The following is a 27,637-nucleotide window of genomic DNA, read 5'->3' on the forward strand; positions in this document are numbered from 1 at the left end:
CAGTCAGGGCATATAACTAGGTTTTAGGTTTGACCCCACGTCAGGGCACATACAGGAGGCAACTGATCAATGTTTCTCTCTCACATTGATGCTTCTCCTCCCGCCCCCCCCCCCCGCCGCCCCTTCCTCTTTCTCTAAAATCAATAAGCATATCCTCAGATGAGGATTAAAAAAAAAAATGTGGGTGGGTGTAGAATAATAGGCCCAGAGATGAGAAAAGACTACTTATATCTGGAAATGTAGAAGGAACAGCATTTTCTAGGTCCATGGTATAGGTAATTTTTAGTATTTTAAATAAATGTGATCTCAATGGATAAACTAAGTCCTCTACTGCTAAACAGATTTATACTGATTTCAAGTGCTCTGAGTCTGTAACCTACTCAATCTGTCCAGCAATATTATAGCTGTTGCTTAATAATAGTGGTCAAACTAAACTTACAATGAAATTTGAACTAGAAAGAAACACCTAACTATGGCTATTTCTGCTAACACAGAGTTAGGCATCCAGATAAAAAGCTTTGGACAGAACTCAGAGGTACCATCTTTTCAAGTGACCCGAGTGAACACAGCTCAGAGATGCAAGGCTCTTGCAATAACATCTCCCCAAGAAACAGGGTTGATATGCTAAATAGCAAAACACATGACTCAGCTTAGAGAGAAAGTTAAGTGTTTAAAATATGGGGGAGAAGGGGATATTATGTAATACTTGAAAGTGAAAATTTAAGGCTTTTCCCCCATGATAAAACTGTAATTAAATCTTATTTAACTGTTTCCTCTAATGACATCCATTTTAATTAGGTTTTAATAAACTGGCAGCCACAACCTATAGTTTTAAAAAGCAAAGTAAAATTACAGTCTAGGAAACATTTAAGGCGAAGAGACCCATCAACACAGATGAGAGGTTACAATATATCCCCTCATACCGAAAGACCCCCATGGTAATTAAGTTTGCTGAATAGACAGCCATTAGGGCTAACCAGTAGGTGTGCTCGCCACCAATGGCACTGGGCTGTTCTTCGAAATCCCAAGTAGTATCTGTGATCTGTTTTCCAGAAAATTTGCAAGTCTCAGAATAACAAAAGCAATTCAAGAGGTGTGTGTTCTATAGCTCTACTAGCTGTGTAGCCTCTGTCAAATGTGCAACTTAGCTTCTACCACTGCAAGGGGCTTTCTGTTTTAAGATTTTAATACACACATTTTCTATAGTTGATCATGACACAACACTCCTCTTGAGAAGTCTGCCTTATGCTTAAGAAAATGAACATTCATGTAGAGAAAGTAAAATTAATATATGAAAAATTGATTCACATATAAGACAAAGTATCTGCAAATGAGATGCACTAAACAGAAGCTTAATATTCATTTGTATTTATTTCATATGACATTATGAAAATCAGGGAGTAAATCACAAAATTAACTCAGACCAAATGAATATCATAGGCACTAATTTTAGAAAAGAAGAACTGAGCATAATTAGTTCCTTTGTTAGCCAGAGAATGGGGGAAGAAATTGGGCCTGTTGCTACCTCAAAAAAAGTTTACATATATTTAACTGAAAGAGAGAAAAAGTTAAGTGACTGCTGTTTTTTAAAACGAATTTTAAATCAACAACACTTAAATTTTAATAAATTACATATACTCAGAATATTGTAAATTTGGGGGAGGAGGAATATCTATCCTATAAAAAAAAAATTTGTAATCTGGCCAAGATGCCTCCAAACCCCTCTGCCAAGCAGCAGAGTTACTTAGCCAAGATAGTCTTACTTGTACACTTTCGTCAGAGTAAAGCTTTCATGCCAGGAAATATTTTTTTCTGGTTTATTGGTCATTGCCAGAAATGGACCCATCGAACCCACCAGTGCTAAGGAGTTAAGCATCTGAGATTTAATTTAACAGTTTCAGCTTTATTAAGCTGTCACAGAGCAGCCCCACTTTGATAACAGTAGCTGCTCCAATTATGGCTTGGTTTAGGGTTGACAAGTGTAATGATTCATTCGTGGCACATGAGAAGCAATAAAAGGTTGTTTTGCATTACAGCTTTAAAAATGTGGGCACTTTTTTCATTTAATTTGTCACTTAGCTTTTGCTAAGAGGACATTTAAATTGCAGTAAAAGGCAAATGGGGCTTTTAGTTTAAATGTAATCCCCATATTTAAATGATCTGTAATGGCGCAGTGTTGGAGTGGGAACACTATTGTCTCACAGTGGGTCCTGATGGTGACATGTGACATTTGTATTCAAGTCCTGTATTATCCATGTGGCTAAAGGGCTTCCAATTTCATTTCACAGCCAGAAGCCTGCAGAAAACACCAATTAACTTGCAGATCCCATTTGCCGACAAAACTCAGCCTCTTCTCAATGTCTGGCATCTGGCAGTGCTCAGCATTTAATTCCAGAGCAGAGCCTTGAAGCAATGTGAGCCCAGTGCAGGGGCACAAAGTCAAATTCCCCCATTTTATTAAGAACCAAAATCCTTTCCCTTTGTAGTCCAGAAGCAACTTTTAGTTAATTTTTTGGTGAATGAATATTAAGATGTGATAGCTATTGTTCTAAGTAGGATTCTTCACAGAGCTCAGACCCCATTAAAACAGCAGGTGACCTCTGCTCACCACCAGAACACATAGGAGAATTTATAGCAGTCTAGTAATTATTTGGGGATGGGGTGTGATAAAAGAAAACATAGGGCAAGAAGATGTACTCTTCATCCTGGACTGAAACCAAACTTGAATAGAGCCTGGTCCATAATTAGAAGGTCATCAGAGGGTATAACTAGAATCAGCTCATGGAAACTTGCACCCAATGAGAATTTATACTTTTGATTAAGGGTTGAGGTACATAATTTTCAAAACCAACTTGGAAAAGTAAGATGTGACTAAGGGATTAAATGTGAACTATACGAGTTTTGGCTATATCACTTGTATTTATTTGATAACCAAAAAATTTAGTTGGTATTTTCTTCTTACTAGTTATTTGTAATCCTAAGCTTTTCTAAGTACTAAAGTTCTTTAAATTTTATTCATTTAATATTAATCCAATAATGTTTTCTTAAATGATTCCCTTCATTATAGTTTTTTTAATGCTAGTCCTTTTTACCATCATAAACCAACTACTGAATTCAACATTTACTGTAACAAAATTGAGGATGGTTTACTTAGGAAAGTCAAACACTCAGTATTCTATAAAAATAGTTGTTTAAACCATGCATTATGCCTATGTTTTCTAACCACTACAGCATGCTCCCAAACATCCCTCCAATACACTGAAACTATCTACTGACATTACAGATTAATTGGGGGGAAAGGCCATCGCCTTTATTCTTTCAGGTCCCCAAGGAAAATACCAAGATTAAATTGACATTTACCAAGAGTTGCCATCCACAGTCAAGTTCCTGAACACACATTCTATTAATGGGAAGAAAACTTGCATGTCAAATTCTTTACCAACTTGTTGTATAACCCTACGTCATATAATGTCATCTTATGGAAGTCTCCTAACCTCCTCAGAATTTAGTTTCCTTATCTGTAAATGAGTTTATCTCAAAAGTCCATTCCAATTACTATGACCATGTGGCATCTTCATCAGCAAGTTTCACTTGGTCTAGAACAGACGTGGGATCAATCAGCAGGATGTGTTCCCCATCATTAGGCAAGATGAAGACAGGTATGAAGATGTGAAGACTTCTACTACTCAACTGCATTTAGACTAGGATGTTTTAGTAAATATACCTAGAACTTAAAATTAATACAAACACAATAAAGTACTGGTTAAAAATTCCACTTGCCACATAGACTCCTTAATAGAAAGACAAAATAATAAGTAAATTATTAATTCTTTAGCAATGAGCATTAGGTAACAAGAGTCATCCCCCAACATTTCCCAGTGAATTTCGACAGCTGTTTCTCATTTTTTTCAACCACCTGCTGTATTAGTATCTTTACCACCAAGGATTTGGAAAGCAATAAAAATTAGAGTCTGCTCTATATTTTTCATTCTTATGATCATTAGTTCATTTTAGTCTATAACAGTCAAAATATAAAATGAATGTTCAAACTACTTTTGATATTTTTAATGTAGGCAAAAGGGAAAAACAGCCAAATTTTAGCTGAATTGATCACAATATTACTCTAGAAACAAAAAACTTTTATACAAAATACTTATTCAAAGTAATACAGTTTTTCAAATATTTAAAGGCTGATTCCTGTGCTCACTTTCCTTAAGATCAGACAGTTCCCTCCAAACCCTGCCAAGATTGTTTCCTGCAAAGTTCTTATTCTCCCTATCTTCTACCCAGTATATAATGGCAACAAGTTCATATAGGAGTAGCGCTCTCTCTTCAGCAATACACTGATCATGCTCTTTAAACATTCAACACAGTCTTCATCCATATAACTCAATGGCAATCTGTCAGGAAACTTATATTTACCCAGTTCATCCCAGAGCTGCCTGTATTTGTCAGTCATCGCAGTGCCTTGTTGCCTCCAAAGTGACAGACGAGGATCAGCCATGAATTGCTCTGTTATCAAGGTCAACATGCGGGCCCCATTAGAGTCCCTCATCTTCAGCATCTCCCGAACCTAGTGGGGGGAAAAAACAAAACAGACTTTTAAAAAAATGTTCAAAACAAATAGCAATACAGAGACAGATCACTTTTCTTGGGGGGGGGGGGGGGAGCAGTTAATTCTCAACACCAACTCTCTTAAGCAAACAAAAGTTGTTAAAACTGGTTTCTACCCTAAATGGTAATTGAATCAAAGAACTGACTCTTAGTTTTTCTATATTGTTTTAGAATCCACACAAGGAAAGAAATTTGACTAACTTCCAATTCAAAAAGAAAAATTGCTAGCTTCCAGAAAAACAGTATCAAAACCAAGAAGACAAATCATTTGGCATCTTCCTGACTCTCCAGTTGATTGCACTTCCCACCAGAAGAGGTGAGCCTAAAAAGCAAGCTACTAAGAACTCTTTAGGGATCTTCTGAATTGACCTAATGATGTTTATAATAGCATCTGTCCTGCAGTTTTTTAGAAACAGTTTTATTGAGACAACATTCACATACATACAATTCACCAATTTAAATTGTGCAATTCAGTGGTTTTTAGTATATTCAGAAAGTTGTGCAACTCTTCAATTTTTGAGGTAAATTAGTAATTTCAGTAAGTTCTCTCTCACCCCAAGTTCTGTGGCATAAAGAACAGTATCATATTCACTTCGATGGATTGTTTTTGCAATGGTAAAAGGAAAGTGAACAGGGCTGTAGGTTCAAGAACTCTTTTGGCTCTAAACAAGCAATCCACGAAGCAGAATCATGATCAGGGCCCTAGGAAGTTCTCAGTCTCTCACGCTGGAACCTTAAGCTCTCTGTCCATTACTCTTGTGCTACATTTCCAAAATAAAAGGAAGAAAAGAAACACAAGGCTAACAGGAAACCCTAAATGAAACCATCCTTTCCAAAAGTGCACAGCTATGCTTTCAACAAGAATCCCAGCTGAATACCAGCAGTTCTCTCTATAGGAAATTCCTAGAGCAAGGTCATGAACAGTGAAAAAGGAGAAGTGGGTCCTTTGATTCAAGATTCTCTTTGTGAACAGCAAATGAGGAGGAAATAGCAGATCTTCAATAAAGCATCTCAAACCTCCAGATGAATACATCTTGCCTCAGGCTGGTACCCTAACAAGTGATGGAATCCCCTCATAGGTTCTAGAATTTGAGCACTTCTACAGTAAACCACAAGGGTTGTGCTTCCAGGAAGGTTATTTCAGTAATCTTAAAAAGGAGTTTATTACTAATATGAAAGCACTAAAAATTCATGAAAAGATGAATATTGGAAGAGAAGGACTTGCCATTTATTGTGCATCATACTTAAAAGTTTTTTACATTTATACTTACCATTTAATCTTTATAACAACCATATAAAGTAGGCCAGATTATAATCCCCATTTTATGAATTATAAAACCAAGTTAAAGTACAAAGGGTTAAAGGGGTCAAATATATGGTGACAAAATCAGAACCCAGATCTGTCTTAACTCTACTGAATACTAAAAGTTATGCCATTCCCAAAATTAGAAGTTGATGTTACTTCATATGTCATATGTAATATATACATCATATACAGATAAAAACTACTAATGAAGGCCAGTCTAACACCTCTTTCACATTGCTTCTACTAGGCCACAGTGTATTCTGCTGGCATGAGACTATGAAATACTTTCAGTGTGTCTAAATATACTAAAACTTTAATAGTTACCACTATATCAAGTTTGATTTAATGTTTTCTTTCCTGATAAATTTCTAACCTATTACTCAGCTAGAAATAACAATGAAAATAAGCACTAGTAAGCATATAAACCAGTACTATTAACCAACATGCCAGTACTACATCTATAGCGTAATGGTAATTAACTTTCAGACTGTTGACTCTGAGGCATTAAAGGAGTTTGAAGTGCCTATGAGTTACTAAAGATGAGTAAATCATGTGTGGAATAGTTTTAGAGTTAAGTATATTTTTTTAATCTAATCATCAGAAAACTGGCAATCTCTGTACGGTATATGCCGCAAGGGTGGAGAACCTTTTTCTGCCAAGGGCCATTTGGATATTTATAACATCATTCTCAGGCCATACAAATTATCAGCTTAAAAATTAGCCTGTTATATTTTGTCAAACATTTAATTAACTTACCCCTCATGCCTTGGCAGGGCCAGACCAAATGATTTTGTGGGCCTTATACAGCCCATAGGCTGGAAGTTCCCCACCCCTGGTATATGGAATAAGTCTTTATTAAGAGAATATGATGAATACACTATTTTTTGGTCATAACTAGTAACAGAGTTTACTCTAATTCTTCTGAACTGAAAGACATCTTTTAATTATTATGAATATTAGAAAGATTATTTAACAAAAGTATCAATGTACAATTATCTGTTCCCTTAAAGCCAATCTGAATATAATACCAGTAATGATGGCTGTAACTCCAATGAAAAAACAATGATTTAATATGATTAAAAAAGCATTTTATCCAATATTTAGATTTGTGTTTGTGGTACTAAAAGTTCTTATAAAACAACAGATACAACTTTTGCTCACACAGAACTTATAACAAAGCTAACTTTGTTTCTTAGGTCATCAAATTTTGGTGATGAAAATTAACATTTACCAAGGCCCAAATACATGTTAGACACCATTATCATTTAACACCATGATAACAACTTGAGGAGATATGCTACTATTAGCTAATTTTACAGATGAGGAAACTAACTTTAAAAACTTTCCAAGTTTCACCACTTAGTAAGATTTTGAACTTAGATCTAAACCCTGGTCTATATGACTTCAAAGTCTATGCTTTTAAAACAAATTTAAAGATACTGACATTATTAAACTAAAAATATAAAGCACCTTTTAAGGGCTATATTCAAGATACTGGGGAAATTAATTAGAAAAAGACAAAACGGCATTTTAAATACCATTAAGGTATTTATTTTGGCTTTAGTATGGGAATGTTATTTCAAAATTGTATAAATTGTCACAATTTTATTAATAGGAACTGAGAGAGAAAAAAGGGTTCCGCATCGTGTCTAGTGACATCTAAGCAAATTAATACTTGTGTTAGAACACAGAAGTTTCTAATTGATTAACTTAGAATGTATTCTTAAAAAAAATATTCAAAAGACAAGTCTTTACACTATTGTAAACATGATCATATAAAGATACCTGCTGTATTTGTATATATATAGAATATTTCTTTAAAAATAAACAATCATACCTTTGCAAAGAGCAAATTAAGCTGCTTCCCTGATCCGTGGTACCCGCCCTGGGAAAGGAACAGTTTAACCTGTTCTTGAACCTGCTCTTCATCTAAGTGCCAGCAGTTTTCATCATCTATACTAGCACCTGCTGTTGGATCAGGAGCACCTAGAAATAAAAAGAAAAAATAACACATATGCTAGATAAAGGCTGTGCTAAAAGGGCTCTGATAATAAACTTGAAAAGAATTAAGATTATGTACTCTTTGCCTAAACACTTTTTAATCCAATCTCAAGTCAATTACACATACAAATTTATGACTTAAAATAAATACAAGAGGCATTCTTGTATTTCCTGGATTTTCCTAATTTATGCTAAGCCAAAATGCAGATTACTTTAGAACTGAAATATTCCCATTTTTTAAGATCAGAGATTCTACCTTTGGAGATGAGTTTACAAGTTCTTTAAAGAATAAAAAAGTCACAAAAGTGTCTCATTGTAAATACGTGATGTTTATAAACCTCTACTGTGTAGGACATGTTAAGAAAATGTTTTTCAAAGACTTAGAAAAACATGAAACCAACTAAATTCAGCAGAGTATTTCTCTCTTTACTATATTAATTCAAGAAGCCTTCACCATTATCTGCTGCTGTATAAACTACATGCTGACAAAACTGAAGATTAAAAAGGGAAATCAAGCCACATGGGAACAGGCAGTGCAGCTGTTGTACTAAACCAGGTTGTAGTATCACCTTGCCAAACTGCGTAAATATTTTATTGCTGAAGTACATACAAAAGATAATAGCTATGTAATAAGCCCTGTATGTAGACTACCTTAGAAATTAAAAATCACCCACATATTTAGGCAGGTAAAAATTATGTTTCATTATTTATTAATAAAATAATAACCAGGATCCATTAGTCCTGAGGAATAAGACAGTAGGTCTATAAACCATTCTGGGAAGGTGTGCTTTCATTCATTTGTTCAGCCAGCATATATACTGAGTGCCCTCTGCTAGATTTGGGAATGGAATGGTTTACAAAATATATAGAATTCCTATCCTCACAGAATTTATCATCTAGTTCAATGGCTTTCAAACTCTTTTTAACTAAGATCCATAATAAGAAATACAATTTACATCATACCAATACACCTATGTATCTGGGTGCTTATGTGATCACATCTATCTATTAATCTGAAGGACAGTATGATGAAAAAATACCCTTACTATAAGTAAAGAGGTCTGGTATTTTCTATTCCAGTTCCTTTTTTTAAAGATCTTGTCATAATTTTAAAAACTGATTTCATAATCCCTTAGGGGTTGCAACTCACTATATAAGAAACACTTTTTAGTGTATGGGGTAAATATCAATCTAATAATCACACATACAGATATATAATAACTAGTGCCCCGGTACATGGATTTGTGCACATTGAAAAAATTAATTAGAGGGTGGCTGGCAGGGCAGAACTGGGCAAGACAGGTGGACACTCCCTGGAGCCAACCTCCTGTGGTCCCTCCCTGGCCGGCAGCACCTGGGGCGGTGCGTGGGGTCCCTCGGCCTGGCCTGTGGGGAAACGGGCCAAAACTGGCTCTCTGACATCCCCCAAGGGTCCCGGATTGTGAGAGGGCAGTTCTCCGGTGACACACCCTGGAATCGGGCTCCTTCCTCTCTGGTTCCGGGTGCGTCACCCGAGAACCGCCACTGCCAAGTCACCACAGCTCGGCAGCTCCTGCGTTGAACGTCTGGGTCTGCATGTGAGACTAAGAGCTCCTGCAGAGGTCTCAGGTGGGAAGGGATGTGGTATGTAGAGTAAATAAAAGATAGTTCATGTCCAAGGAACAACAAAGTAGAGGATGAGGGAAAAAGCAATACAAGACAACCCTGGAGAAGAGAAGAAGGGCCAGACCCTGAGAACCCTGGCAAGTGATCTCAGTTTTCCCCCCTTAGAGTAATGAATGGGAATTCATGACAAGGTTATCCAAACTGAAAGAATGGAATACTCTAGACCAGCGGTTCTCAACCTGTGGGTCGCGAACAATGAAAATACATCCTGCATATCAGATATTTACATTACGATTCATAACAGTAGCAAAATTACAGTTATGAAGTAGCAACGAAAATAATTTTATGGTTGGGGGTCACCACAACATGAGGAACTGTATTAAAGGGTCGCGGCATTAGGAAGGTTGAGAACCACTGCTCTAGACAGTAAAAGATGTTTTGTCCTGATGTACATCAATTTCAATATTTGTACCATGAAATATTAAGCAGCCATAAAAATTAATGAGAAGATTCTCTATGTACTACAATGGAAAGATATCCAGCATATACTGTTGATTGGGAAAAAATAACAAGATGAAGAAAACTATATATAGTGTACCATTTTTTTTTTTTAGTTTAAACTCTTTATAGTTTAAAGTATTACATATGTCTCCTTTTTCTCCCATTAACCTCTCCCTGGCCATCCCTACCATCTTTTTAATAAACAATAAAGTTTTAAAAACAGCTTGTGTGTTAGTATTTTCTTACATATGCATAAAATATCTTGAAAGAATGTTTAGGATGAGTAACAGTTTCATGAGAAGAGGAGGCTCTTCACTGAGTACCTCTTCATACTTTCAAATTCTGGAACCATGTGAACATATTTATGTATCTAAAAAGTATCACTCTAAAGTGTGAATGATTGGGAAGCAAAAATATATGAGAACAGTGAGGATGAGATTTTGATGGTCTGTACAAAGGATGAAGTGGTCGCTTGAAAAACAGCAGTGAGAACAGAAATGGAGAACTAAATAGGACAATCAATAGGACTTGAAGAAGTGGATATGTGAGGTATGGGAGATCAAGGGTTGAGAGACATACGGGTTTTTAGATTAAACAACTGGACAAGATATTGTAAACTCACTGATACACAGACCATTGGAGCAGGATCAGGTTTGGGGGTAGGAGGGGCAGTGTTTAGGTCATGAGTTCACATTTAGATGTGGTGAATTTGAAGTACCTTTGAAATAGCCAAGAGAGAGGACAGGATATCAACAGGGTATCCTGTTGTAGGTAGTATGGGATAAAAAGAGCATCTAACATGAAGCCCAACATTTAAAGGCTGGGAAAGAGAATCAGCAGGATGGCAATGGGAATATGTGGTCTATTAAGAAGACCAGGAGAGATTGCTCTTTTGGAAGGCAGAGAAAGCTGTTCCAAGTAGGTACTAGGTAGAAATTTAAGCCCCCAGAGAGCAAGGATTTTATCTGCCCTGCTCACGACTGCTTCCTAATACCTAGCTAGTGTTTGTCACTGTCAGGCAATCAAGTATTGGGAAGAAGAAGGGGAAAGAGGGAGGGAGAAAGGCATGCATATGACTCCTATCAAACAGGAACCACTGCTAGTGTCTTCAAACACATTATTTCACTACCTCAGTTTCTCTTCACAATGTCCGCCGGAGATGAGCATAGATTATGATCCCTGTTCTAGAGAGGAGAAACAGGTTAGGAGTTGTTATGACTTATCCTCAGCCACAATGCCAAATCCAGTCTTATTCTCTCCCCTGGGGAAGAATATATCCCAGAACCTTGGAACTAAAGTTTGAATCCAGGAGGCATCAAGGCAAGGATTATGAACCGTAAATTAAAGATAAATTTAAGGAATGACACAGATGTTTGTAGGCATCTGCTAGCATGGTTCTCTTGTACAGGAAGATTTAAGGATACAACAATGATGTGAAGAGTTTACTGGGGCTACATCTGTATCCCACAGGGATTCAGAGTCCCTAATCCAGCCAATTGCCTAGATTCTAGGAAAAGACAGACACAGAACACACAGAGACTGGCAGACACGTGCATTCATCAGAAGAGACTTCCCAAACAACTAAACTATAGAGTCTCAACTTTTATATTTTAACTCTTCCCAATATCTTCCTAAAATCCTGGGATATCTGGCATGTCCCTTCTTATCCTCTTCTTAGAGAAAACTCTGACAAGGTACTGATTATGCATTCCTCACTGTTCCTCTGATTTCTACCCTCAGAATGGTTATTTCCCCCAATTTTTATGATTTTAAAATTGTTTTCTATTGGAAACTGCAGGCACAGACCTACAAGGAGTCCTGCCTCAGAAGGACATGGATGGGGGCTGACTGTCCTGTGGTGTGAGGGAGTTGTGCTACCCTTCGCTGCTTGGGTCAGAGCTCTATGAGGCTTGGAGTTTCTGTTTGCCACAGAAATATCCAGTTATTTTAAGTAGATTTTAATTTGGTTTGGAGAAAATCCTAGGCTTCTTCTTGGCTTAAAGTGGCAAATGAGTTAACATTCAGATACCCTCCCAAACTTCAGGATATACTCAATTCTTGTATTTTTCATACTAAGAAAGAGAAGTACTAGGAATAATAATCAGGAATCACTTTTATTTGACTTGAATTACACAATGAATTTTTCCTTATAATCTAGTAGGTTTTAAAACACTATCATATTTTTTAAATATATGACAGATTTAAAATGCCTTTAATGAATCATTTAATTTACATGCATACAGATTTTTCTTCTTGTCCATCTTGAAAGACATCTAACAGCAAATGTCTAACCACATGAAATTATGTTTCTCAAGTTCTTAAGGAAATCAAGTTGTGGTTTTTATTGGGGGGCTGTGAACTAGTATTAGAATTAACATTTCTTTCTTTCTTTTTTTTCTTTATTTCAGAGAGGAAGGGAGAAGGAGAGATAGTAACATCAATAAGAGTGAATCATTAATCGGCTGCCTCCTGCATACCCTACACTGTGAATCAAGCCTACAACCCAGGCATGTGCCCTGACCAGGAATCAAACTGTGACCTCCTGGTTCATAGGTCCATGCTCAACCACTGAGCCATGCCTGCCTGGCTAAACTTAATTTACTTCTTGAGCAAATGGGGGAGGGAGGAGGCAACGCAGAGGAAAAATGGCCAAAGACAAAATTTTACTGCAAATAGGCTAATAAAGTCTCCACACAAGTTGCGAGGACGTGTGCGGTTCCTAATCCTGGATTAGAATTGAGAAGTCTTCAGTTCTAGGCTCAGTTTAGAAAAACCGTGTCCTCCAGAAAATCACTTAAGCTCCTTAGGTCTCCATTTCCTCAACCCTAAAATTTATAATGTAGGGATAAAAAATTAACTAGATAATAAAAGTTAGAAATCTCATGTGGCTCTGTAGAAAACATCCTCACTTAGCCATTGCAATGCAAGCAAAGATAACTAGTTGATATAAACTTACTATAAGTATAACTCAACATTTTAGGAGTAAGACATGTATAATATATATTATAGTCCAGAAAATTAAATGTCTACAATGATGATCCCCTTAAAATAGAAAATTCATTTATTAAACTTCAATGATAGAGTTTAACTAATCAAATCCTAATGTCTTGATTACATGCATTAAAGTGTTGCCTAAGCCTTGTATAAAATGCAGATTTGCAAAATTTATTTGTACTTGTTAATGGCCATCTGTTATCAAAGACAAATCTTTCAGCATTTAGTTTTGAAAAAGGCATGCAGAGAGAAACATCATTCATGTATATATACATTTACTCTTAGATATTCCCCCAGTTGGGCAGGAACCAGAATCTGTGTATGGAAATTAAATGGTCCACGTAAAGTGTTTTAAAACCTATCATATTTTTACTCTTATATATAATTATAAATGCTATAACTTTTTATAACTGTATCATTAATCTTTGTGAGCATTTTATTACCAAAGCTTAATTTGTCAAAGTTGCAAGCCTTCAGGGAAAGTGAAATCATCTGTTGAAGAAAGTGAAACAGTTTAACTGTCTCTCATTCCCAACTGGGGAGTTGGATCTGACTTACCCTCCTACCTTGGTTATGTAATACCATAGGAGGCAAGCAAAGGAGAAATCATAGACTTGAAGAACCACTGTCAAATCTTTAGCTTCCCCTATCTGTTACTTAATTTAGTTTGATTTATCCCAATATCAAAACTCCCCTTTCCCCTGCGGTTCTCAAATTTAAGTGTATATGAAAATTCTTGAGGCACACTGTGAAAAATACCACCTCAGACCTACTGGATTGGAATCTTTGCCAGGATAAAAATAGGGGGTAAGAGTGGGGGGGAGAGTTCTATGGAGAGAATGTTAGACATGGTGGCACATTCTTTGTATTGAAAAGTATTCAGGGTCCTAAAGCATCAGAGGCCTCTCAGTGTACTATATGAAGCACATTAGAGACACACTGAATGAGGTATCTGTCTCATGTCACAGAAATAGTTGGTTCTAAGCACTAAGAAACATCAAATCATTCTTCAAATTTTAAACTGAGATATTAAGACATGTTCACAACTGGCTTATGCTACGTTTGGTATGTGGCATTATCTATAGCTGTGGTTTCTAGTGGGGAACTTAATGCTTTCTCTTCTCCTCTTACTCTGCTGGGAAGCAAATTCAAAAAGTGAACGGCTTTTAGTTTACATCTTCCTCTTAACTGTGACCCAACTGCTTTAGTAACTCTATTGTCCAAAATAATGCTATAACTATTTACATGTATGTAGCAGTGTTCTTTTGTGTTAAAATTAAATTGTCAAGTTCAGTTTATATAGGCAGAATACAGGCAGATGTCTGCACTGCGGAAGTGATGAATTAAGCCTCTTTTGAGGGACCTGTAGAAGAATGCCTTTCTTACCATTGTAATGCCTGCTGTTAAAACTAGGGAATATAAAAGTCTGTGGTTTACAAAGGCACCAGTACACCTCTTACAAGCTGAAGGCAAAATCCTGACATCAACTATTGGCACCAAGAAGGAGGCAAGGCAGCAAACTTCAAGTGATTCAGACTCAAAAAAGCCTTTCTTTAGAGAGGACAAAAGCAGCAAATAAATAAAAACACTTGAGAAAATATTTAAATTTTATTCTTAATTAAATCCTCATTTCAAAGTAGTGACTAATTTCAATTTATAGTTTTGTGGTAGCTGAAACAGACAGATCCTTCATCACCTTCTATTCTCAATGGTCAGTCCATGTAATTCTATTGCCATGATACAGTGTGATATCCTCTCCAGAAGCTGTTAGAGGACAACCTGATTTCTTTATCATGGAGCTAATGACTTAGGGAGCCCTGGCATGTGCCAGCTCTGCTCCCTAAACAAGCCACCTTCCCTTCAGCTAAATGCCAAGGAAGGAAAGAAGAAGCACTGTAATCAGCATATATCTCAGGGAACTAAAATAGGCCTGTCAGGGTTTTTATAGCTCCTCCTCTATTATTTTCCTCTCATCTGATTGTATTATTCATCTTTTATTATCATCTAATTTACTTCAGAAGTTCAATAATATACTTATTCATGTACAGAAATAATCATGTATTTTTATAGGGACAACGAGCAATGAAGTATTTGTACATTCTCCAATGCTCATTTAAAAATGCAGAGTATAAACAGGGTGCATAACAGGTAAATCATGTTCCATTAGTTAGCTAATAAATGTATTAACAATTACTTGATACACAAATATAAATATTTAAAAGAAATGTTCTCAGAAAGTCTCAATTTTACATAATCCAACTCTTCAAATTTATTAAAAGATATCTAAAATGTTTTCAATCTTCAAGAATGGGTTGTTCAGATTATTTTAAAAGATGGTTTTAAAAACTGGTTCACAAATATCTTCCTCAGTTATCTATCACTGCCTATGAAGACTCATGCCAATTACCACATCACAATAATGGTGGTAAGAGCTACTCGTATTTACTCCTTTAACCTTCCTGACCTTATGAAATAGGCACTCTTTATTGTCCATATTTTACAAATAAGAAAATTGAGACCTGAAGAGAATTAGTTACTTATCCCCAGTATTTTAACTTAGGCTGTCTAACTTCTAACGTTCCTAAACACTCTGAATAGTCCTATAGTGGGAGGTACAAGAAACCCATGTATAAGCTCATCCAGCCAACATGGAGATACTTAGGGTTAATTAAAGGAGAGAGGGATGTTGAGGAAGCTGATTGCAGCTGGTAGCAATCCTTTATAAATTATGAAAGTTGGGGCAATGTCAGAGATGACTACAGGATGTAAGGAAAGGCAAGATTTGGAGGTGAAAAGAAAAGGAGGAAGAGTTTTGGGTTATCTTTGCATTACCCTAGCAAATTCCTCTTGAGTAAGAGATGTAATTCCTCCAAATTAAGAGTTAAGTTCTAAGATTATTCCTCTTTTGGTAAATAAAATATTTTTTCATGTGAAGGAAAAAGTATCACCTGTACATGACTGTATATTCCATCAATTTAAAAAAAACCACATTTAAATCATCAAGTTTTAGTTAAAACTTAAGAGTAAAACCAGTAATTTTTAGAGCAAAATCTATATATATAAAACACTAATATGCAAATAGACCAAACAGTGGGAAAACCAAACTGAACAACTGGTTGCTATGACATGTGCTGACCACCAGGGGGCACACACAAAACAAGGTGGGCGTCCGCAGCAGGCAGCAGAGCGCGGAACATGGTGGGCATCGGCAGTGGCGGGATGGTGGAGCAGGTGAGCAGGGGCACCAGACCAAGGTGGGGCGCCAGTCGCTGTCATCGGGTCAAGCCTCTGGTGGTTACTGTAAATTCTTTGCTCCCACGCACCACGGTCCCGCCCGGTGCTAGCACCCGCTGATGGTGCTGGCCCCAATTGCTCCATGCCATCAGAGGATGTGAGCGGGGCCAGAGCCAGCAGCACGTGGGAGCGGTGGCGGGAGTGGTGCTGCCGGCAGACAGGGGACCAGGGGCCGTGGAGGGAGGGACTGAGTGGGGGCTCGGAGGAAGAGCTGAGACCAGCCCCTGTGCCCACCACAGCCTCACGGCCCACAGTTCCTTTCAAGGCGCATGAATTAGTGCACTGGGCCCCTAGTTGGGCAATAAGGCTAAAATTCAAAATGCATATACCACTTGCTCTGGCATTTCTACTGCTAAGAAATTTTTACTACTATTATTATTCAAAATTACTTACACACACACACACACACAAAGGATGGTCTCAGCAGCACTGTATATAGTCAGAAAAAATACAAACAACTTCAAAAATCATTCAGTAGGTTAATGGGTAAATATATCCATTCTATAAAATATTACACAGAATTTAAAACAGTAATAGACCTGTTTATACTAACATAAAAAGATATTCACAAATATTGAGAGAAGAAGCAAACTGCAGAAAAATGTTTTCTAAACTGTTTTTATAATACATATGTGTGCGCACAAAGAAAATCGCCTCAAGGAATATAAACCACACTGTCAACAGTGGTTGCCTTGGGGGAGTAGGGTGTTACTGGAGACTAAGGAGGAAGCTATTGGGAGTGAGGAGCCAATGAGGACTTGTCTTTTCATGTTCACATACTTCTATACTACCATACATTTTTCTAAGATAGAGTCTTATTTTTAAAAATTTTAAATTTCACATTACTGCACTTTGAGATAATATATTTAAAGCAACTTTATTTTCTCCTTCAGAATGTATTTGCTAATTATATTGACCACCAGTTGATCAGACCTTTGTTTCACCAACTGTCAAATGTCAGAATGTTCTACAATATAAAGTATATGCTTGTAATAACTAAATTAACTCCCTAGGATACTTGCAAAAACTGGTTGCCAATAGCAATAGCAAGTCCAATTATAATGAATATAACCATCTACAGGAAAATAAAAGGAAGAAAGATGTGACATGAAGCCTCCAAACAACTCCAACTGGCTCTCAATGTTAGATTTGGAACATGTATGTCTATAAGAAAAAATCTCCAAATTTATACTAAGAACAAAATGAAATGAAAAAAATAAGTGTTACTTTTTGCTTAACAAATTGCTTGTGCCTATTACTTTTTAAAAAATTTATTGATTGATTTTTAAAGAGGAGGGAAGAGAGAAAGAGGGGGAGGGAGGAGAAGTACTGATTTGTTGTACCACTTACTTATGCATTCATTGGTTGATTCTTGTATGTGCCCTGACCAGTGATTGAACCCACAACCTTGGCATATCAGGATGACACTCTAAGCAACTGAGCTACCCAGGCAAGGCTCTATTACTTCTTAAATATTGTCCTTAGAAAGGCTACCATGATACACAGGTCATAATTTTGGCCCTGATGGAGCTTACAATCAAGTACACATAAGTTACACATGAACATGGGACTGAATAAGTTTGTGTGTGTTTGGTAATATCTGGGGGAGCCTGAATCGATTGATATATAAGACATGGAGAGACAGAGGCATTCAGAGGCTAAGTTTAGTGAAACAGTCAGCATGAATGGAATTGATGGTGTTAGTTTATAATAAGAACCACTCTCAAACAAATTGAATATCTGATCTAAGAAAATTATACAAACACATCTGGGTAGGGTAGAAGTACAAGAGGTACACCTTTGCAGTATGGATCACAGGCGCCTCCTGGATTTCTGCAGAAATACTACTACAAAGAGTCACAAAATCAGAAGTGAAAGAGATGTGCCAACCCTCATGGACATGTGAATACATCCCTTCTACATCTGGCTGACGGAGATGGTATATTTGGGCATATGGCAGTTAGTAAGGGATGAGTCTAGCCTACTTTTAGGATTCGTTAGGCCCTGGAAATAAACCCCCTTCCCCACTGTTCCAATGTCACAGCCTCCCCTCAGTCTGTCACTTTTTGTTGTCATCTGCCCAGTACAGACTAGCCCATAAAAAGGTCGCTAAAAGACGAGCACAAGAGAAAAAGTAAAAGAGGAAATATGTGCCAGAAAGTCAGAGAAAAGCAAGCTGACTTCCAATAATCATCCATCCCTCAATTGGTTTCTTCTCTCTGCTTAACTATGAGAAGCTTCTTACAGAAATCCCAACAGGAGGTAAACTTGGTTACATTAGGTTATATTATTAGTATTACTAGAGGCCTGATGCATGAAAATTCGTGCAAGCGTAGGCCTTCCTTCCCCTGGCTGCCGGCACAGGCTTCCCTACAGCACCCGGGACCCAGGCTGCTTCCCTCTGGTCACTGGCAGGCACCAGGGACCCGGGCTGCTTCCCTCTGTCCCCAGACATCTGGAATGGCGCCTGGAAGAATGTCCGGTCTAATTAGCATATTACCCTTTTATTATTATAGATTATTTGTTACTATATATGCATATGTTACATCATTAAAATTCTTACAAAATTGTTAGAGAAGATAATGAGCATTTTACATATGAGGAAAAATTAGTCTTTATTCTCTCCTATAGAATATATTTGCTAATTATATCAACCACCAGTTGATCATACCCTTTTTTGTTTCACCGTCAATGCCAGAAAAGGCTGAGTTGAAGTAACTAAAAAAGTGAGTAAGCACTTAGAAATTAGCAAATTCCTAAATAAGTACTTAGCAAAGACACCAGCCTCTTTTCTAAGAGTATGGAAGCTGGAAAGTTTAATTAGAATATAAAACCAAGAGTAAATAATTTTGCTTTAAAAAAAATGCAAAACTGGCCCTAGCTGGCTTGGCTCAATGGATAGAGTGTCGGCCTACGGACTGAAGGGTCCTGGGTTCGATTCTGGTCGAGGGCACATGCCCACGTTGCGGGCTTGATCCCCAGTGTGGGGTGTGAAAGAAGCAGCCGATCAATGATCCTCTCTCATCATTGATGTTTCTATCTCTCTCTCCCCTCTCCCTTCTTATCTAAAATCAATAAAAAATATATTTAAAAAAATGCAAAACTGCCAAGATTTGAAAACAGCCAATGTGTCCTTCATCACTAGATGAGTAGATAAAATAGCTATGTTACACTATGGTACATTTACACAATAAAATACTAACTACTCTACTCGGCTGTAAAAAAAAAAAAAAAAATTGCCCTTTGGGACAGCATGGATGGACCTGGAGAGCATTATGCTAAGTGAAATAAACCAGTCAGAGAAAGACAAGCACCATATGATTTCACTCATATGTGGAATCTAATGAACAAACTGACCTAACAAGCAAAATAGAAACAGATTCATAGAGAGAGAGCAGGCTAGTAGCTTGGGGGTCAGGGAGGGGTGAGGTTGGATGGATGGAGGGATTCAGCAAAAAAGAAAAAAGATAAAGAAATCATGGACACGGACAAAAGTGTGGTGACTGTGAGGGTGGGAGGAGAGGAGGACGACACAGGGGTGATAAATGGTGATGGAAAAATATATATTTAAAAAAACACAAAACTGTAACTGGCAATTTCCCTGGACAGCCATTAACATTTACTATCTTACAGCCACTATTTAGCATACAGTGGTTAATTTTATAATATAATCAAAGTTAACATGGAAAATTTTATAGAAACAATGAAATGTAAAAAAAGCCTACTAACAAGAACTGAACTATTATGGTGACTAAATCTACATTCCAACTGCCTTTCCTACCTGTGACTTTGGGATGGGTCACTAACCCATTTCTTCATCTAGAAACTACTGCAGGTACAAATTCCCAATGTACAGTTTATAAGGAAATTGTGAGGAACAAAGTACATGAAATAGACTTGAAGAAGTTTTTAATTCCTCAGGATAAAATTCTTTTAAAAATAAAATATTCAGCCCGACTGGTGTGGCTCAGTGGTTGAGTGTCAACCTATGAACCAGAAGGTCACGGTCAATTCCCCGTCAGAACACATGCCCAGGTTGCAGGTTCGATCCCCAGCAGGGGTCGTGCAGGAGGCAGCTGATCAATGATTCTCTCATCATTGATGTTTCTATTGCTCTCTCCCTCACCCTTTCAATAAAAAAATATATAAATTTTTTAAATATTCAAAATAATGAAAAGCAACTAATAGAATTTTGAGAAGCATTAGGATAAGTTCACTAGGAAAATGAAAAATCTACTACCAAATTGCATTTACTTACAAATTATGACTTTTTCTAAAATAAATTTGGATAAGCTAAACCTTATTGTCTTTAAGATATTCTTCCCAATATTCACATTCCAGCCATCTTTCTTAAAGACAAAATACACCCACAAAACCATACAAAAATGTACTGCTTTTAAAAACAGGTTAAAGAATGCTTTATGTACAGATGTTTGGAGGCAATGGGACCATGTAGTCAAATAACTGAAAAACACTTTTAATCCCATCCCTACTAAGTCATTAATCTAACAGTTACAATAAGACCCTCCAGGGAGCAGATTTCCCATTTCATCACTTAAGGTCACGGCCTGCTTCCTACCTCTCTTCTTTTTTACCACTTGACACTAGAATGGAAAGCAGTAGGAAGGCAGCTCATGTAATTGGCCCATTTCCAGGCTGGAGAAATCTGATGATAAATTAATGAAGAGAAAGCTGGTGAGAGAAACTGCTCCAGTTCACTGCTCTCATACAAAAAAGTTACTTGAAAATCACATTGAGTCTAAAGCTAACCTGCATTCTGCACTTGATATTTCCTTAGATATATTTTTCTTCCAATTTTAGAAACTCTGAAAGAAATATGCCATGTGAACACATTCTGCACCCAACTTTAGTTTACACTGTTTCATTAGTCCCACAACTTCAACATAGAAATGAATTTTAAAAGCTTTAAGAAAGGAAACTTTGGAGGCTGCTATCCAAGCAAGAAGACAAATACAGAATGAACAGCTGACTGTTGGTGTGGACTTCTGGTTAAACTAAAACTCAGAGAACCAAGTGACCCTAATGAATTAAGAAGAGCCCTAACCGGTTTGGCTCAGTGGATAGAGCGTCGGCCTCCGGACTGAAGTGTCCCAGGTTCGACTCCAGTCAAGGCATGTACCTTGGTTGCGGGCACATCCCCAGTTGGGGGCATGCAGGAGGCAGCTGATTGATGTTTCTCTCTCATCGATGTTTCTAACTCTCTATCCCTCTCCCTTCCTCTCTGTAAAAAATAAATAAAAATATATATAAAAACAAGAAAAAAAGAAAATGCATAGAAGTTTGAAGAAATGTTATATCCTACTAGAGGCCTGATGCACAAAATTTGTGCAAGAGTAGGCCTTCCTTCCCCCGGCTGCCAGCACCAGCTTCCCTCAGGCACCCGGGACCCAGGCTTCCCTCCAGCCTCTGGCAGGCACCCAGGACCTGGGCTTCCCTCCAGCCACCAGCAGGCACCTGGGACCCGGGCTTCCCTCGCAGCCCTGGCTTCGCCTGGAAAGTCATCTGGAAGGACGTCCAGTCTAATTAGCATATTACACTTTTATTATTATAGATTCTTCTGCCTCCATGAACAATTTAGTAGGAAGCCACAATAGGGCTTGTGAGAAATCTCTGAAATGATTTGTTAGCTGGCCTGAATTTTCAAGATTGAGACATAATCTATGACAACAGAAGCCGACTTGCAAAAGTCGTTGAGTACATGTGGTCTGGGTGGGTCCAAGGTACTTCTGTGGCAGAGGTGTTTACAATGCTATTATTCAACACTAGAGGCCCAATGCACAAAATTCATGCAAGGGGCTCGGCCCTCCCAGCTCCCCCAGCTGCCTCATAGCCCCACCACCCCCTCCCACTGGTCGTTCAGGAAGGTCGTTCCACCGGCCGGTCTAATTAGCATATTAGAGCTTTATTATATAGGACTAGAGTCCCACTGCACGAAATTCATGCACGGGGGTGGGTGTCCCTCAGCCTGGCCTGCACCCTTTCCAATCTGGGACCCCTCAGGGGATGTCTGAAACTGGCAGTCGGACATCCCTCTTGCAATCCCGGGACCGCTGGCTCCTAACCACTCACCTGCCTGCCAGCCTGATAAACCCCAACTGCCCCCCCTTCTGTCCTGATCACCCCTAACCACCCCTGCCTCAGCCCCGCCACCATGGCTTTGCCCAGAAGGAAGTCTGGAAGATCTCCCGGAAGGTCTCCTAGTCTAATTAGCATATTACCCTTTTATTAGTATAGATTGGTAGACTCTACCAAGTAAAATGCTCTACACACCTTAAGACAGCTACTTTAATAAAGCTGAGCCTGATATGGGGAGTACTAACAGAAACATGGCTATGCCGGTTTTCCTGACTTAAAAACCATGTTAAAAATATCTTATGGCACCCAGAGACTTGTAAAAGTATGCTTGAAGCAGCTCTATTCAAAACAACAAGATCTATTAACAGTGGAATGGACAATAGTGCTGTTCTTGTACCTAGAACACTCTAGAGTTGAGCTGTCCAATAAGGTAGTCACTAGCCACATGTGGCTATTGAGAATTTGCAATGTGACTATAGTGTGATTTAAGATGTGCTGAAAGTGTAAAACAGACATCAGATTTCAAAGACTTAATATGAAAAAAAGGGTAAAATATATCAATATTTATGTTGAATTTATACTTATGAATATTGTGATATTAATATGAAGATGTTGAATCAATATTTTGGATATACTGAGATAAATAAAACCCATATTAAAAATTAATTTTACTTGTTTATTTTTATTTTTTTTAATGTGTCCTCATCCCCCCATTAACCCCCAACTTCCCCCCCCCCACTCATGCTCTCATCCCCCTGTTGTCCTTGTCCATTGGTTTGGCTTATATGCATGCATACAAGTCCTTTAGTTGATCTCTTCCCCTTACCCCCACCCTCCCCTACTTTCCCTCTGGGGATTGATAGTCTGATCGCTGTTTCTCTGTCTTTGGATACTTGTTTAGTTTTAAATGGGGCTACTAGAATAGTTCAAATTACACATGTGGCTCTTATGTTTCTAATGGACAGTGCTGAGAGTGGCCTATTTGTTGGCCTGGGTGTTGGTTTGCTTTGTTAATCTGCAATTTATATTTTATGCACTTTTCTGTGTGTTATATCTCACAATTTAAAGTTTTTAAGAAATGATCTCCAACTGCTTTCCTTAAACATTTATATTTGCTATATATCAAGTAATGACTCTGAAGAAAACCTAAAACAATAGGGTTGAGTGACTGGCCCTGTATCTCAAATCAATACAACTAAAGAAATGTAAAAATGTTAGGCCCCTAAACTGCTTACTCAAGACCGTCACAGTCTTCAACATGTTTTTTTAAAACTTTCAGAAATTATGTTTAAATGTTTTAAAAGCACAGCAACCTATAATTTAACAGTATTATTTATCCTATCCTAATGTAGTATATATGAAATAGGTGATGTGTCTATTTGTGAAAAGTTGTGCATATATTCTTGTGAGTCAACGTATTTGCAATGCACAAAATAAATAGTTGGTAAATGTGTTTACAAATAAATGAAATCACATGTTCAATGTACGAAAGAAAACCTTTTGGAGATATCTTATTCATGATAGCCATATCCTAATCTCTCTATAAACAAGTTGTAATATTTTTCTAAAAATAATTTATTTTCTTACTTTGAGGCATTCTGTCACAAAATTTCTGCCTTGGAAAATAAATTTTTAAAGAAAACAGAAAAAAAATTCTGAGCATGCACAAGTCAGTTTACTGATAATAGTTGACATGGGTAAATAAAATGGTTAAATAAGTGTTTTCCACAACTAATATCTAGTATTTGATGAAATTTTACCAAATATAAAAGCCAAGCTTTAACAAATGAAATATTTTTCTAAGCATAAAAGGATATGTGGTAGCTAGTAGAATGCACAAAACTGAATTGTTTTAAAATGCAAAACAAACTTAGGCCCAGCCAGCGTGGCTCAGTGGTTGAACGTTGGCCTATGGTCACGGTTCGATTCCTGGTCAGGGCACATGCCTGGGTTGTGGGCTCAACCCCCAGTGGGGGGGGGGGGGAGGGGGAGGGCGGCACACAGGAGGCAGCTGATCAATGATTCTCTCTCATCATTGGTGTTTCTATCTCTCCCTCTCTGAAATCAATAATAAATATATAAAGCGTGCACGCACACACACACTTACAATTCTCTCAGCTATCTAATAAGAGCAATGCTGATGATCTAACTCACATTTAATTCATTTTTATGAAGAATTGAACTTATAAACAAAACAGAGTCCAGAAGAAATCTATAGAACGAATATCTATACTCACCATGAACTTGGTTAATTTCTGAATTCTGGGATAGAATTTCATCTGCTAATTTCTGAGCAGTTGGCAAAACTTCTGTGTGGTGCACTGTGATCAAATACTGTACAAACTTTTGTAGTTGGTCTCTATTCATTTGAAAGAGAGTTTCTGAAATGGGAAGATGTAATTTGACCTGATCTGGCTTGCGAATGCGGTATAAAGACAGTGCCACAACATGGGCACAATAAAATATGTCCTTGTTTCCACAGCTGCAGGTCACTGAGGTAATCTTGCAACGATCAAAGCTGATGGCCACGTTGCAAACAGTTTCTGGCTCCGATTGTATTGCAGGTTCTGTTACTGTGCCACTCAAGTGGAAACCTAAATGAAAGAAAGGGAGGAGAGACTTTAGCTTCTGCATTCAAATGCTATGAAATGTTCTAATTCTTTGAAATGTGTAGTACTTCATGGCAGCAAGAAACAAACATGACAGCTTTTATTTTCAAGTAAATACATTCAGGCCACTCAAACCCCACCCTACACCTACTCCCACATCTTAAAGGTAAAAAATAAATGGTATTCAACAGACATCTGAAATATTTTACAGAGCCATATGAAAGCACTTATCGAATATACCACTATAATTCCTTTAGAAAATAGATTACAGAACTAATAAGCCATCATTACTCTACTCCGAATCTGTGGAATACTGGATAAAAATTCCCTAGATCAGTGGTGTTCTTCCTTTTTAACTTTTTAAAGTAGAGTAGACCAGCTCAGCTTTCTTCTCAACAAATTCCTCCTTTCCCTCCATCTTTATTCTAGGCCAGCCGTGGGCAACTACGGCCCGCGGGCCGGATCCGGCCTGTTTGAAATGAATAAAACTAAAAAAAAAAAAAAGACCGTACCCTTTTATGTAATGATGTTTACTTTGAATTTATATTAGTTCACACAAACACTCCATCCATGCTTTTGTTCTGGCCCTCCGGACCAGTTTAAGAACCCATTGTGGCCCTCGAGTCAAAAAGTTTGCCCACCCCTGTCTAGGCAGTCACTAGTCTCCTTCAACCAACTCTGTAACTCTGAGGAGGCTCCCTTTCACAGTGACCAGAAAAAAAGTTTTAATTAATAATCCTTTCTATAGCATGCATACATATCCCCCAATATAGCAATATGAGTGTCTGCTGATAGAACTGCAAAGCCCAACAAATCTCATGCATACCATACCTAAGTAGCTAATAACGACTATTTTCTTTCACATTATAGAGTTAAAGCTGGTACAGAAGTTGTTAAATACTCATGCTTGAGTGCACGCGCGCGCGCACACACACACACACACACACACACACACACAGGCATAAAAAATCACCAAGTGGCAAGGGGCCTTAGAGGCCTTGTATCTTAAACTTAAAACCACACAGGAATCCTCCACAATCTCCCAGACCGACAGCCACGTGGACACTGCTAATAATGGTCCAGAGATGAGACATTCACCCCACACAGGCAACAATTCCCCCTTGGAGAGCCGTAGCTACAGCTTACAGTCAACTAAAAACTGCCTTCCATCACCACTGTCACCTGTCAGTCCTGGCCTGTTTGGCCAGGGGACAATTCCTCCTCATGCCTCTTCCCTTACTGTGTTTGGAAGGTTATCCTAAATTTTATTTTGTACAGCCAATTAGTTCCATCTTCCCTCCCTGAAAGCCACATTCAGAGGCCAGGGATAAACCTTAGCGGTATGGGATCCCTTTAGGAACTCCAGGTCACATTACCTAAGGAATCAAGTGCCTGGCAGAAACTTGAAGTTACAAAATAAAGCCCTTGCTCGCTCTCAGCCTTCCACTACCTATACTACTTGAATAAAATCCGAGCCTGCCACCATTTCTTTAGATTCCCCTTCATTCACAAAGGTTCTTCACCATGTGGGAACTCTGGGGAGCTGCAGAGATGTGACATGAGAATGGTGGCCAGATGACCCCTAGAGTTTAATTAGAGGCATCTGAACCCCGCTTACTGTCTTCTTCAAGGAAGGGTAATTAAGCCAGAGAGTTGGAATAAACCCTATTCAACTACAAGAAATCTTTCAGAGTAATGTAATTTGACCTTATCAGTCATATTCAGCAACACTTAGTGGAAAGAGAAAAGTGCCATAATAATTCTTACCAAATTAATCAACTTAAAAAGTATTTTCTAAAAAGAAGTTACTATTATTGCTTCACAATAAGAAATTTTGAGAATTGTAATATGAAAGATAATCTTTAGTTTTCTTTCAGAGATTATCCATTTTGGTTTTCTTCCACAGAGTTTCAGAATGGATATTCCAGTCTCCTTTATCTCTTTTAGTCAAGAAGTTTTTTGGAAAACCATAATTAAAGAAAAGATACAAAGTAAATCCAATCATATTTTTAAAAAATTTTAATGTATTTTCCCATGAGGAAAAAGTCACTACAAAGTAAATACCCATGAACATTTCAAAAACGAATAAGGGCAGTCTTGCCTTATTATATACTTAGAGGCCCAATGCACAAAATTCATGCAAGAGTAGGCCTTCCTTCCCCCGGCTGCCGGCACCGGGGACCTGGGCTTCCCTACAGCCGCTGGCAGGCACCTGGGACCCGGGTTTCCCTCACAGCCCCAGCTTCGTCCGGAAGGCCGTCTGGAAGGAGATCCAGAAGGACATCCAGTCTAATTAGCATATTACACTTTTATTATTATAGACTAGAGGCCCGGTGCACAAAAATTTGTGCACTCGGGGGGTAGGGGGGTCCCCCAGCCCGGCCTGTGCCCTCTCGCAGTCTGGGACCCCTCGGGAGATAACGACCTGCTGGCTTAGGCCTGCTCCCGGGTGGCAGAGGGCACGCCCAATCCCTAGGTGCAGCCCCTGGTCAGGCTCAGAGCAGGGCCGATTGGGGAGTTGGGGCGCCGCCCCCTGTCATGCACAGAGCAGGGCGGATTGGGAGGTTGCGATGCCACCCTCAGTCACGCTCAGGGTAGGGCCGATTGGGGGGTTGGG

General features: G+C 38.2%; 1 protein-coding gene across 1 annotated transcript in view; it reads right to left on the bottom strand.

The window, feature by feature from the left end:
- Nucleotides 1–27,637, bottom strand: part of ZSWIM6 (zinc finger SWIM-type containing 6) — a gene marked incomplete at its 5' end in the record, with an annotated part of 101,288 nt that overhangs the window by 52,763 nt on the left and 20,888 nt on the right. Inside the window, 3 exons of the mRNA XM_023751596.1 lie at nt 4,423–4,573; nt 7,758–7,906; nt 24,649–25,005. Coding sequence (XP_023607364.1) covers nt 4,423–4,573; nt 7,758–7,906; nt 24,649–25,005 — 657 coding nt within the window. The remainder of the gene's footprint in view (nt 1–4,422; nt 4,574–7,757; nt 7,907–24,648; nt 25,006–27,637) is intronic.

This window comes from Myotis lucifugus, unplaced genomic scaffold (genome assembly GCF_000147115.1).
Source record: "Myotis lucifugus unplaced genomic scaffold, Myoluc2.0 scaffold_0, whole genome shotgun sequence".
In the NCBI taxonomy this organism is placed as follows: Eukaryota; Metazoa; Chordata; class Mammalia; order Chiroptera; family Vespertilionidae; genus Myotis; species Myotis lucifugus.